Raw genomic sequence first — 15,064 nt, 5'->3', positions numbered from 1 at the left:
CCATCATTATATCTGAATAAGGGCTAAGGCCCGGTTTATTATAATCTGAAAAGGGCTCGCCCAGTACCACTATTACCCAAATGGGCTTGCATATGTTATTGATGTTGCATGTATTTTGAAATGGGCCTATGGGCCATATCATTATCTGAATAAGGGCTAAGGCCCGGTTTATTGTAATTTGAAAAGGGCTCGCCTAGTACCCTTTATTATTCGAATGGGCTTAGGCCCAATAGGCTTGAGTGACTTGGGCTTTGAATGGGTTTTCCTTACACATCGAGTTTCCCAAACTCACCCTTTTATTTTCATCCACGCAGAAATCCCCAACCATAGTGGGCTTGGAGTCGTGAGGGAATTGAGTGGCCACCGTTTCGAAAGTTTGATTTTCCTCCGTGAACTGGACATCCTTTATTTACGTTTGAAGTTTTGGGTTTTTTCAATGTAATAAGGCCGCTTAATTATTTTTTATGGTTTTAATATGTATTACTAAGATAGGTATTACTTATTTTAACTGTTGAAATTGGATAGCTTTAGTAGCGCGTTTTCAAAAACAACAATTGATTTCAAAATAACTCGACAACAAGCAAAGCTTCCGCAATGAAAGTATTTTCCAAAATTAATCACTTTTCCTAAAAATGACTTAATCCAATCGGTTTCCTAGAAATATCCATGACATTAAGGTGTGGCAATGGCGGTATGCATGTCTAGGATTGGACCCGAAGGGAGCTTGGTACTTAAGCAGTCCGATGGACTCACCACCTCTTTTCCGGTTTCCTACCTGGTGCATAGCTTCCATTCACTTTAATCCTTAATGAATTAATCTTTTGAACATCAAGTACGATTTTCTGGACTTAGAATGGAAAAAAAAATTTTTAACGTTTTTGATGTGGCATGCCGGATCCGGCCATAACTTCTGGGCCGGGTTTGGGGTGCTACATGGCTACACTTTATCTGATATATGTCATAATGGCATGATGTAGTGTGTAGGGATAGGTGGGTGTTTTTAACCCCACATGGTGTAATGGGATGGTCGGAGATGGTGTGTAGAGGATGGAGGTAGGACTCTGTATATCTAATCTGCATATTTGTTCTGATTTTTGTATCTGAAAAAGGATATAAGTCCAAATCTATATCTGATTTGTATGAGACTTCTGTATGTTTGCTTGTCTATTTCTGTTGGGTTACACACTGTGTTTTCGTAAACTCATATCCGTTTGTCTGTTCTATTAGGTAATCCACAGTTTTAGACGGATCGGCGCAGGAGAGACTCAGCGGTGACCACTCAACCGTTTAATTGTTAAACTTAGCATTTATGGTTTATTTTAATTTTGGGGATTTATTTGAGAGTTTATAATTTTTGGGACTCTCTAGATTGTTTGGTTTTTAACTATTTATTTTTGGGTTATTTGTCAATTTTATTGCTTTGGTAAAATTATTTTATTAAAACGAAGAATTTTATGCAAACCAAAATTTTCCTAAAAATATGATTGCGTTTTCAAACTATAATGATAAAGGCTTCCACTGTAATAAGTTCTGGTAAAGAAACTGACTAATTTGTGGTTTTAGTAAATTTTAAATATTGATGATTTACCAAGTCAACACGGTTTCCAAAACCCATTCCTTGTGACCTCACCAGATTCGGCATAACATCTAGGCTGGGTTTAGGGTGTTACATTAAACTTTTTCCGATGAACTATAATAATCTTATAAAAAAATGGCATGGCTTATAGGATTGAACAAATCAATTAAAGATAATAAAAGATCATTTTAATAAAATACTATCTTGTTGGACAGTTGAAATGGTGTAAATAAATCAATATGAAAAATAAACAAACGGTAAAAATCTATAAACCAATAAGGAAGATTAGCTCGATTCAAGGTTTGCAACTAACTTCGAATTACGATTTTAGGGTGGATTAGCTATCGATTAACTAATTATTACCTCTCATCCTCAAATTAACTAATTGATTGATTCATAGTCACTTATCTCCCAACCTCACATTCTCAACCAAGATAAATTACGATTTACTCGGTTCGACTTATCTCCAGACCTTGTCTAGCCTATGATAACCTCCTAGGGTTGCCAATCCTAGTGGTTTAAGTACACGTAAGTCATACTAACTACCCCTCTTGGGAAACCTTAAATCTTCTGTTAATCACATCCCTATCCACTCGTTAATCTCCTCTAAGGGATTTAGCCACTCATGTTATTCATAATTTCAATTCCAATTGAATAAATCATGTAAAGAACACAACCGATAAAATAAATTCCTGATTTGATCAGTTTTCTGGGTTGATAAAATAAATTATTTAAAAAATTGATAAAATTTTTCAAAAAATAGATAAAATTGGTTCAATTGGTTGTTTAACTTGGTTCAATTGATCTGTATCAATTGGCAAGTCAATCAGTTCAACTCTTATCTTTAGACCAATACCTTGATCGATTCTTGGTCTAGTTCTAAAGTTATTGATTTTGATAAGTGAAATAATTTTTTCACTCTCATCAAGTAGAACCAACAAGAGATAAAGTTTGAAAATAGAATTAATTGTTAGTGCACGACTTCGGGAGGACAAATTTTAAGCATTGCTAGTATTGCCAAACATTACAATGGAAGAAGAAAAAATAGGGAAAAAATAAAGAAAGATAAATAATATAAAAGAAAATAAGAAAAATAAAAGAATTCAAAAATAATTTTAAAGTTTATATGATGTGGCGGTTTAATATTGGTTCAATTTTTTCGGTGCTTTACCTAGTTACTTAGAAAAAACTTCTCACTATACAAATAAAGATTTCAACTCAATCTATCTTAGCACTCGAATAATTGTAACTTCACTCAAGTACACTTAGCATGAACTCTCTCTCACTCGCCTTACTTAAAGGTAGAAAATAAATAACACAAAAGTGAAAATACAAAGCTCTCGAATAATCCTCTCTTACAATTTGACACATGCACTTACGGACATTGTTGTCTTAATCTCTTATATTTTTGGTGTTATATTTTACTATAAACGATAACTTGTTTATAGACGGTCAATATTTATGCTTGTACTTTGAAAAAATTATAGTTTGATCCTTCTTTAGGCTCAGGACAACTTAAGAGCTTTCGTCAGCTCGACTGAGGTCTGGTTTTGATTGTATAACATATTATGCATCGAATTATGTCATAAATCAGTAATGGAATGAATTAATTGCTATGAATTGTAGGTGGTTAGCTCCAATAACTGTAGTAGCATTTCCTAATTCGTGTCTGACGATTGGACCGAGTGAAGGGTGTTACAAGCTTGGTTCCTATTTCATGCCAACTTTCCAATCTTACCATTTGGTGTAATTTTTACAACATTTTTCCTACACAAACCATGCCAAAACATTTTTTTGAGCCAAAAAGCATTTTTGAGCAAAAACTAAAATTTTTTGCTTCTGCTTTTGGCTACAAAACTGCTTTTGCAATACATTTTTTTGTCTTAAGAGCGTTTTTGAAAAGCTCAAAAACATCTTGTTTAGTAATGCTTTTATCTAAAAAGTGTTTTTTTCCCAAAATTGCTTCTTAGAAGCAATGCTAAACTGACAATTAGTATTGTGATATTGAGAATACTGCTTTCAGTGTCGTGACACCCATTTCCTAGTGTTGTGACATTGACCCTATTTACCCTATCTTGACTTGATGAACTCCAAATGATTTCTATTTGTAACCAAACTTTAAAAGAAGCTTAGCAATGAATTAATTAGCTTCAAATGAGTCCAATTATGTTTAAAACAAAGTTTTAAAATTGGTTTTCATGTTAAATAGTGTTAGTGTTCAAATGTGACATCCTTTGCTTGTAAGCTACAAGTTCATCTCAGGTGAAGGGTGTTACACACCAATCCAATTCCAAAAATATTGCATAAAAATAAAATTATTTAAATCAAATTTCCACCTGTTTGAAAGCATCATTTGATTGGATTTAAAAATAAAAATAAAACCTATCATTATATATATATATATATATATTATTTTTACTAATTTAAAAATAAAATATTAATTTTATATAAAATATATTAAAAACTAATATGAAATAATACAAACAGAAGTAGATGGGAGTTTGATTTGGGTCCTATTTCGTCTTGTATTTTTTTTCTCAAATAATATAATGTCTTTGGTTCTTCAACATTTGGTTTATATGATATTAAGTAAATTTATGGTTGAATTTTCATGTAAATGCATCAATCGGTTCAAACTTTTATTTTGTATCTACAATAATTGGTATCCATGTCGTAATCATAATCCTGTGAGACATTATTTAATAAGTATTGTACAAATAAAAATAAATATTACAAGCCACTACTTTCTTAATGTAAAAATGGGTTGGGTTTCTTTGTATGGTCGAATTTTCGTTTAAATTTATTTTTATTTTAACAATGAGATAGTGATGTTATAGTTGCTCACCTCATCTTTTAACTAAGTGATCGGAAATTCAATTCCAGTTAAAGAATTTGCTAGAGTTGTGTGACCTAAATTCTTATTAAATAAGAGATTACTTGCAAGTCAAGTTAAACAAAATATATTTTCTTTATAGAAGATTTAATATTTATTTAGCATTCATTAACATAATTTATTTCACATACGAAATTAGCATGCAAATAGTCTCTTTTACAACCTTAAAAAACACATCTATTAAAAAGATTAGAACTTATAACACTTTTGAAGAATTTTGTGCTTAAGTTTTAAGGGTTCTTTGTTTTCGGTTTCGGGATTTAGTTTTTGTTTCTATCTTTTTAATATTCGTTCTTTTGCCATTATAGTAAAATTATTTTTTCTCATAATTTTTTTATCCTTTTGGGAGGGTTTTTTCACGTTAAAATTGTGTGCTTATTCCGCTATTTTACTTGTTCGTTACTTAATCAGATTGATCCCCAACAGAATTGATCATTCGAAAGAAAAATAGTAAAATTTTATATTACTATAATCCAGAGGGAATCTAGGGGCTGGTAGGGCCTCGGCCCGCCCTAAAATGGAAAATTACTATTTATGCCCTTTAGAAATTTTTAAAATTTTAAATTAGTAAAATTAAAATTACAATTTGGCCTCCTTAAAATTATAAAAATTTGATTTAATCCTTTAAAAATTATAAAGATATATACTATTAAAAGTTAAAATTTTATTTTCTGTCCTAAAAACTTTTCTCCTTTCCTTATGGTATAATCGAGAGCTATGGCTTTGGAATGGATGTTTCTGTTTCCTGTAATAATTAAAATCCCAATTTTATGGTATTGCGGAGAAACAAGACTTGTTTAACCTTTTATTAAAAATCATGCATGAAACTGTGCTTATAACAAGAATACATGAAAAATATTATGGAAAAGATGCTGGAAACAAACCCTATACCATCCATTGCTAATTCTTTCTCCTTCCATTTTGATGGATCCTTCCTCTCTCTTGTGGGTTTCGCTTGATCATCTTCACTAGCCAATAGGGTTTCCCAGTTGTGAAAACTATGTATCCCATACTCAATCCAAGCACTAGTCCACTTCCATAACCCATTGCTGCAATTTTCCAAACAAGTGTTGTTTCAGAGTCGTCCGCAACTGTTGATGGAGATGATTCTAGTTCCTGATTGTTGCCACATTTCTTTGACAATGGAAATCCACATAACCCGGAGTTGCCATCGAAGGAATCATTTGAGAAAGTATCAAAATGATTAGCTAATGGTATCTACCCCTCAAGATTGTTATGAGAAAGATTCAATGCTCCAAGATTTGTCAAGACAGTTAACTGCACTGGGATTTTTCCTTGAAGCTTGTTTGATGAGAGATCCAATGATTCAAGTGCTGTCATTTTTCCAAGTGATGGTGGGATATTACCTGCTAATCTATTGTGCGAGAAGTTGAGCACAATGAGTGAGTTAAGTTCTCCAACTTCTTTAGGAATCGACCCCTTGAAATGGTTGCTTGAAAAATCAATAATTGTGAAAAAAGTTAAAATTCTCTCAAGTTTGAAATCTGACCCTTTCATTGTTATAATTGCAGAGTCTTGATAATAATCTCCTCCAATGTACTCTGGGCCACTTTCGTCTACCTGAATATCTTTCATTGATTTTAAATTTTCAAATAGCTCGGGTGGGATGTGACCAGTGAACTCATTTCGAGAGAGATCAATCATTTGAAGATTTCTGAAGGAAAATGTTCTATTGAAATTTTGAATGCCACCATGGAATCTATTAGATCGAAGGACAAGAACTTCAAGATTAGTAAGCGTATCTAACCAATAAGGAAATGTATCATTTATGTTGTTGTTGCCCAAATCTAAAACTTCCAAATTGAAGCAGATCTTTAATGACTGCGGAATTGATCCTTCAAGCTGGTTACCATTGAGATTAAGTGTTCTCAAAATCATTGAAAGCTTGTTCCCAAAAGTCCCAAAACAATCTGGAATAGTTCCACCCAACTTGTTCTTAGACAAGTCAAGTACGGAAAGAAAACTCAAATTGCAAATCTTGGAAGGGATTTCTCCAACCAACTCATTGTTTGAGATTAATAAAAAACTCAAATTCTGTGGTGGAGTTGGAAATGGTCCTCGAAGTGAATTGGAGCTAAGTTCCAGAAAATACAGATGCTTCCCTGGAATTTTCTCAACGCTAATCAAGAAGTTCATAAAAAGGTTCAAAGTGGTCAAGTTCTCCCATCCTTCGGCTTCCCATTTTGTAATAGAACGATGAATTTGGTTATTAGAAAGATCTAAAAGTTGCAAGTACTTGGATGCATTCAAGAAGCTTGGGAAACGTTGCATGTTGCAAGAAGAGAAATGAAACTCAATTATCATGGGTAGTGTAGAATTGGCACCATAATTGCAGCTAGTTAATGATAGTAAGTTGTTATGTGAAAGATCAAGTAAGCTTAGATTCCTAAGCTTCACAAGCATGCATGACTTGATATTGCCACTCAAGTTATTAAATGAAAGGTCAAGAAAAGGAAGGTTGAGGAGGACAAGATTAGGCTCTTGGATTGGGTCCATGGGACCATTAAGTTTGTTAGAGTGGAGATCTAGATACTCCAAAGTGTTGAGCATTGGCCTGCAATGCAACATGTGGCCAGCAACTCAGCAAACAGACCAGCATTGGAGCAGAACCGAGTGTAGCAGCATGATTTGTTCATTTTGATTATTTTGTTCCTATGTAACTAAGTTTAGTTACTTTGTAAGTTGTTGTTAAAGTTAGTAGGATTTGTCTTTGATTTGAAGTTGATGTAGTAGCTGATATGTCAGCTTGCTTGTATTTGTAATTCAAATTTGTATTAGTAAATTATTGGGAGCAGTTATATTAGTAGGTAACTGTCCAATTTGTTATGTAACTTATATATCTTTTGAATTATTAATGAAATTGATGATTTTCCTCAATTCTTGTTGTTCAAAACTCTTTCTCATTCATTTTTTCTTTGTTTTTACTTTACTTTGCAAACTCAATACTGTTTTGCTACTTTTGTTGCTGCCTTTGTTCCAACAAATGGTATTCAGAGAATAAGTCTTTGAGGGCCTCTGATTGTTAGTTGTTTCATTTGAGAAAACAAAGCACGAGAAAGTAGGAGTTTGAACCTGTTAAACTTGTTGCATCAGGATGAGCTTCACACCTCCACCACCTCCAGTATTTGCTGGTGAAAACTACCACATTTGGGTAGTCAAGCTTCAAGCTCAAGACTTGTAGAGTGTAGTTGAAAATGACATTGAACCACCTCCATTGAGGGCTAATCCCACAATTGCTCAGATTAGGCAGCATGCTGAGGAGAGCACCAAGAAGCACTAAGCCTTAGCTTGCCTGCAGAATGGAGTGTCAGATGTAATCTTCACTCGGATCATGGCCTGCAGCACACCTAAGGAAGCATGGGAGAGGCTGAAGGAGGAGTTCATGGGGTCAGATAAAACAAGACAGCAACAAGTGATCAACTTGAGGAGGAACTTTGAAAACCTGAAGATGAAAGAGTCTGAGAGTATTAAGCAATACTCAGACAGGATCATGGCCACTGTCAACAGCATAAGGCTGCTTGGTGAAGATTTCAGTGATAGCAGGGTGGTTGAGAAGGTTATCACCACACTCCTTGAAAGATTTGAGTCCAAAATTTCATCACTCGAGGACTCAAGGGACTTAACAACCATCTCCTTATCTGAGTTGGTGAACTCCCTTTATGCTTTAGAGCAAAGAAGGGCCAATAGGCAGGAGGACCATCCTGAAGGAACCTTCCAAGCAAAGGCCAAAGAGAGCTCTAGCTCAAGCCAGAAAGAAAGAAAGTCTTGGCTAGATAAGAGGGATAAGCCAAAGAGAGATTCAAGCAAAAGGAAGTTTCCACCATGTTCTCACTACAAGAAAACCACACATTCTGAAAAATTTTGCTGGTTTAGGCCAGACATTCAATGTAGAAGATGCAAGTAATTTGTCCATGTTGATAAAGTTTGAAAAAACAAACCAAAGGCACCAGCACAATAGCAGATTCAAGCTCAAGCTGCTGAGGATCTTCAAGCTCAGGAGGAGCATGTGTTCATAGCCTCCTGCTTTGCATCTTCAAGCAAAGTCAGAAGCAATTGGTTGGTGGATAGTGGCTGCTTACACCACATGGCAGGTGATGAGAGTCTGTTCAAGGATCTAGACAGAAGCTATGTCTCAAAAATCAGAATTGGCAATGGTGAGCTGATAGAAGCCAAAGGCAGAGGCAGTGTTTTTGTCAGCACTTGTTCAGGTAACAAAATCATTTCAGATGTGCTTTTTGTACCTAATATTGATCAGAATCTGCTGAGTGTTGGTCAGTTGGTTGAAAAAGGGTATTCCCTAGTTTTCAAAAATGATTCATGTGTTATAAAAGACTGTCATGGTCAAGAATTGATTACAGTAGGCATGGTAGATAAATGTTTCATGCTTGATGTTAATAAGCTTGAAAACAAAGCTTATGTAAACTTGACTGATAATGCTGGCCTATGGCACAGAAGATTAGGCCATGTTAACTTCAGATCACTTCACCTATTACAAAAACAGAATTTGGTGGAGGATATGTCTAAAGTGGAAGCAAGTGACAGTGTTTGTGATGTTTGTCAGTTTGGTAAGCAAGCCAGATTGCCATTTCCAGTGAACCAAGCTTGGAGAGCTCGAGAAAGGCTTGAATTAGTGCACTCTGATATTTGTGGACCAATGAAGTCTTCTTTGAATGACAGCAAGTATTTTGTACTGTTCATTGATGACCTTACCAGACTTTGTTGGGTTTACTTCTTGAAACAAAAGTCTGAGGTATTTGAAGCCTTTAGCAAGTTTAAAGCATTAGTTGAGAACCAGACAGGCTGTAAAATCAAGATATGGAGAACTGAAAATAGGGCTGAATACTTATCTGAAAGATTTCAAAAGCTTTGTGAGCATGCAGGGATCCATCATCAGCTAACCACAGTCTATACTCCACAGTAAAATAGAGTTTGTGAAAGGAAAAACAGGACAGTGATGAATATAGCCAGATGTCTGCTGTTTCAAAGCAAACTTCCAAGCAGATTTTGGTTAGAAGCAGTCAACACCTCAGTTTACCTGTTGAATAAGCTTCCAACAAGAGCAATAAAAGACAAAAAAAACCTTTGAGGCATGGTATGGGCTTAAACCATCAGTTTCCCATCTGAAAGTGTTTGGTTGCATGTGCTATGCACTCATTCCAGCTGAAAGAAGAACTAAACTAGAAAGAAGGTCTGCCCCTAGCATATTTGTTGGCTACAGCAGTGCCAAAAAGGGATACAGAGTGTTTGATCCCTCAACAAAGAAGATTGTAGTGACCAGGGACATCAAATTTGATGAGGAAAAGTTTTGGAATTGGGAAGGTTCAGATGCAAGTCAGATTGATCAAGAACAACTTGACATCAGTTTAGAACCAGTTGAGAATAAACCAGAAAGTGAAAACATTGATGATCCTCTTGTGAGAGGAACCAGAACCATTGCTGACATCTACCATAGGTGTAATGTAGCCATAGTTGAGCCTTCAAACTATGAAGAAGCTACAAGGGGCAGAAACCGGAAGAAGGCAATGGAAGCTGAACTTGAGATGATCAGAAAGAATGAAACTTGGAACTTGGTTGATAGGCCAGATCAGAAGAAAGTCATAGGTGTCAAGTGGGTTTTTAGAGCCAAAATCAACTCTGATGGCTCTTTAAACAAACATAAAGCAAGATTGGTGGTAAAGGGCTATAGTCAAGAGTATGGCAGTGACTTCATGGAGGCATTTGCTCCAGTAGCTAGGCTTGACACAAACAAGCTTCTTTTTGCCTTGGCTACACAAAAACAGTGGAAGATTCACCAATTGGATGTCAAGTCAGCCTTTTTGAATGGTTTTCTGAAGGAGGAAATTTACATAGAGCAACCAAAACGGTTTAAAGTTCCAGGAGAAGAAAACAAAGTCTATAGGCTGAAGAAAGCCTTGTATGGTCTGAAACAGGCACCTAGTGCCTGGTATGATCGAGTTGATGCTTACTTGTGCAGACTTGGGTTCGAGAAAAGTCTGAGTGAACCAACACTCTATGTAAAGAAGACTAAAGATGAAACTTTGTTGATTATTTCAGTTTATGTAGATGATCTGCTAGTGACTGGAAGCAAAACTGATCTGATCAATGACTTCAAGATTCAAATGAAGGAAATGTTTGATATGACTGACTTGGGAGCCATGACATACTTCCTTGGCATGAAAGTGAACCAATCTGATCGAGGAATCTTCATTAGCCAATATGCTTTTGCCCTGAAGGTCCTAGACAAGTTCTGCATGTCAAATTGCAAATCAGTAAGCACACCAATGGCTTAAGGAGAGAAGCTGACCAGCTTTGGAAACCAAGAGAGAGCTGATGAAAAGGAGTACAGAAGCTTAGTTGGCTGTTTGCTCTATTTGACAGCAACTAGACCTGACCTTATGCATGTTGTTAGCTTGTTGTCTAGATTCATGCACTGTTGTGACACATCTCAGTTCAAGGCAGCAAAAAGGATACTTAGATACATTAAGGGAACCTTGAGGCTTGGTGTCATGTTCAAGAAGGAAAATGAACTTAGACTTGTGGGATATTCAGACAGTGACTGGGCAGGTTCTGCAGATGACATGAGAAGAACCTCGGGTTACTTCTTCACACTTGGCTCAAGAGTATTTAGCTGGAGTTCGAAGAAGCAACAAACAGTTGCTCAATCTACAGCAGAAGCTGAGTACATTGTAGCAGCAGCAGCAGCAGTAAATCAAGCCATTTGGCTTAGGAAGTTGCTATATGATCTCAATGAAGAGCAACTTGAGCCTACTGAAATTAAGGTTGACAATCAATCAGCAGTGGCTATTGCTAAAAATCCAGTCTTCCATGGCAAGAATAAGCATTTTAAAATCAAATTTCATTTTGTTAGAGAGGCTGAGCAGACAAGAGAAGTTAGACTTGTTCATTGCAGCTCACAAGACCAATTGGCTGATATTTTAACTAAGCCACTTGGTACAGCAAAGTTTGAGAATTTAAGAAGCAAAGTTTGAAAATTGGTATGTGTTGCATACAGTCCAAGGAGGAGAGTTGAGCATTGGCCTGCAATGCAACATATGGCCAGCAACTCAGCAAACAGACCAGCATTGGAGCAGAACCGAGTGTAGCAACATGATTTGTTCATTTTGATTATTTTGTTCCTATGTAACTAAGTTTAGTTACTTTGTAACTTGTTGTTAAACTTAGTAGGATTTGTCTTTGATTTGAAGTTGATGTAGTAGCTGATATGTTAACTTGCTTGTATTTGTAATTCAAATTTGTATTAGTAAATTAGTGGGAGCAGTTATATTAGTAGGTAACTGTCCAATTTGTTATGTAACTTATATATCTTTTGAATTATTAATGAAATTGATGATTTTCCTCAATTCTTGTTGTTCAAAACTCTTTCTCATTCATTTTTGTTTTGTTTTTACTTTTCTTTGCAAACTCAATACTGTTTTGCTACTTTTGTTGCTGCCTTTGTTCCAACATAAAGGTGGTAGAATAAACAACCAACCTGGTACTCTACCACTAAGCAAGTTTGCATATAATTGGAGTTCTCGTAGATACGAAAGTCCACTTATGTTGTTGGGAAGGGTACCTCGAAGGAAATTGGAAGAGAAGTCCATGAAATTAAGGCTGGTGAGGTTAAATGCTGATGATGGGAAGACATCGCTAAAATTATTAGAGGAAAAACCCATGGAAATTAGATCATTTAAGTTCCCAAAACATCAGGAATTTGCCCTTGGAACATTTGCCTGAGATATCCAAGAAGGTGAGTTTTGTGAGGTTTCCAAGTGCTGAAAGGATTGACCCCATAAAAACACAACTATCAAGGTTAAGTGTTTTCAAGTGTTTAAGGTTACTAATTGAGTCGGGTAACCCTTTTGAAAAGCTTGTCCATGAAACATCCAACAACCTAAGGGGACTGCTCCAATTTGTTTCTGGTAGATAACCAATAAGATTTGGATTATGTCTTAAAATGATGTTTCGAAGATATAGAAGATGGAAAACTTGGGTTGGGAAATTTCCTTGCAAATCACAATCGGAAAGACTTAGATGCTTTAATGAGACAGTGAAGTTATGGAAAGAATAAGGTAGAACCATGGACAAATTCATATCGTCAAGGACCATAATTTCTAATTTTGTAAGGTTATGGACAAGCATGTTAAAATCATGGTTCCTAAACAAAAAAGGATAATTTTGACTGAGATCAAGTGAAATTGGTTCTGACAAAAGAGAGATTTCAGGTGGGACAAGACCAGTGAGTTCAGTGTCAGAGAGATTAAGATAAGTTAGACTCCTCAACTTACCAAACTCAGGTGGGATTTCAGAGTTGCCGAAATCATTGCCAGCAAGGTTGAGCCATCGAAGGTTTTGAAGTGAGAAGAGGGAACTGTTTGATTGGAGATAACCACTTAGTCCACTACAACTGAGATCAAGGCTGATCACATTGCCTTTCTTGTTATCACACACCACACCCTCCCATTTGCAACAGTCTGTACCTTCATCCCAAGAATCTGTCTTAAGAAAATTAGGAACGTCACAACTACTAAAGGAAACAAAATTGTAACGCCTCAATTTTCGGGAATTCTGTGAATGTTGGCAAAATTTCATGCTTTAATTTTGTCATTTGTGAGTGAAATTATGAAATAGGACCTATGTGAAAATGTTTGAAAATGCTATAGGCTAAATTGAAGTGACCAAATAAATAGGAGTGCAAAATAGGAGGATTTCCATGACAAACCTCCCATTTTACATGAAGTGGCCAGCCATCATGTTGTTGTAGACAAAATGTACACTTGATATCCATAATTTATGGTACAAATTGATACAAATTGATAATAGGTTAGGTAAATGTTCCATGATAATGGGTTAGGTAAATGTTTCATGATAATGGGTTAGGTAAATGTTTCATGATAAGAATTTCATGTCTTTTGTATTAAAGAATTAAATGGATGAAATATGAAGTTTTATTAAAAAAAAGGGTGAAAAGAACAAAGTTTTGTCCATCTTTGTTCATCATAGCTGAAAGTTAGAGAAGAGAAAGGAGAGGAGAAAGCTCTTGAGTGTTCGGTCACTTGGGAAGAAAATTGAAGGTAAGTTCATGGTAGTTGGCTTCTATCTTGATGTTCATGAGTTCTTCTTGATTCTACCTTAACTCTTGAAGCATATTTTGGTTTTAGTTGTGTTGTGAGCATTTAGTCATGAATTAAAATGAAGGAAATGGTTGTTGTTTCATGTTCTTTTGATGAAAAAAATGGAAGATAGGTGAAGTTGAGCCAAACAAATGAGCATGCATGTGCCTTAGATGTTAAAGGGAAAAATCAGCTAACATGTTGTGCTTTAAAATGATGAAATGGAGATTATTCTTAAGTAAAATCATAGATATGTGATGATTGATTGGTGATATACATGTTTCAATAACATGCATGCAAGGAATGTGTGAAAGAGTGATTTGGTAATAAATCTGCATGGGACAGCAGCAGTAACGTGACTTTGTAAAATCACCATAAATTGTGGGAGATGAATTAGAAGCTGAATAAATTATGTAATTAAAGCTTATTGAGTCTAGTTTCTAATTAAATAAACAAGAACATATTTTGAATTTTGTACAATGAGAAATTTGATTTGTAATGAAGAGTGGTCAGATTAGTCAAACAGTGAAACATGGGAAACTTTGAGAAAAATCTGGTATTGATTGGCTAAACCAAAAATTCTGAAAATTTTATGGATATAAGATATATGAGTCTATTTTCAGGGAAAATTAACGTAACTTTATTTGGAGTTTCGTAGCTCCAGTTATAAATAATTTAGTGACTGTTGCTCAGGAAGACAGCTTGCAGTGAAATTATGATTATGTGGTAAACATTGACAAAAATTTGGTAATGAGTTGCTTATTGATTTCTTATAAGCTTACTATGATCTGTAGGTGTGGTTGACTGAATATTGTAAGGGGTTAATCGTAGTTCGTATTTGAATAGTTAGATTAACGTGTTAGTAATCCAATTGTAGGCGTTCGTGTGTGGATCTCAAGATATCGTCGCAAACAGGTGTGTAACTAACACCCTCTTTCTTAGTCTGGATCGGCAAAAGTCGAAAACCCAAAATGCCGAAAACCGGTATTTTGTAGATTTGCGATGCGAGTGTGCGAATGCTCGTGAGGTAAATCGGTTAATGTTTTTGGTAAGCTGCAAAATTTGGACTGCAAAGTGCATGATTTCTGTGCCCTCGATATTTTTAGGCTTAATGGGCCAAAATTGGAATGATGGGCCAACGGGCCCAATTCGGTAAGAAGCCTCGGTAGTGATTCTGTTAGTACGTGAAAGGTAGGAATATGCATGAAAAATCCTAAAATAGATAAATTCTGAAATACCTTTAAAAGTGGAAAATTTACGTTTACCCCTAAGAGATAAATTACCAAATACCTCTAGGGTTAAATTGACCTAAATGCATGTTTGATCGTTGTTATTTATCGCATGGCATGTTGTTATTATCGATGCATGGACTGGGATATTGACAGAGGAAGTACTGAAAGTGGCTTGTCTACGTCTTGGAGGCTTTGCCTCAATTTATCGATAATCGAGCAAAGAACGCCG

At 35.5% G+C, this 15,064-nt stretch overlaps 1 protein-coding gene and 1 long non-coding RNA gene across 2 annotated transcripts; one reads left to right on the top strand and one right to left on the bottom strand.

The window, feature by feature from the left end:
* The first annotated feature begins 581 nt into the window (after positions 1-581).
* LOC128293101 (uncharacterized) lies at positions 582-1,467 on the top strand. Its single transcript, XR_008283158.1, has 2 exons — positions 582-1,053; positions 1,228-1,467. It is a non-coding gene; the product is annotated as an uncharacterized LOC128293101 (long non-coding RNA).
* Positions 1,468-5,369: 3,902 nt separating this feature from the next.
* On the bottom strand, positions 5,370-7,743 carry LOC108464919 (receptor-like protein 9DC3). The gene is made up of 3 exons (XM_017765202.1): positions 7,598-7,743; positions 5,742-7,044; positions 5,370-5,687 (listed from the first exon to the last, which is right to left on the bottom strand). The coding sequence occupies exons 1-3, from the start codon at positions 7,741-7,743 to the stop codon at positions 5,370-5,372; spliced, it is 1,767 nt and encodes a 588-aa protein (XP_017620691.1).
* Positions 7,744-15,064: the final 7,321 nt, after the last annotated feature.

Source organism: Gossypium arboreum, chromosome 5, assembly GCF_025698485.1.
Source record: "Gossypium arboreum isolate Shixiya-1 chromosome 5, ASM2569848v2, whole genome shotgun sequence".
Lineage (NCBI taxonomy): Eukaryota > Viridiplantae > Streptophyta > Magnoliopsida > Malvales > Malvaceae > Gossypium > Gossypium arboreum.
This window is presented reverse-complemented; position numbering and strand designations above follow the sequence as displayed.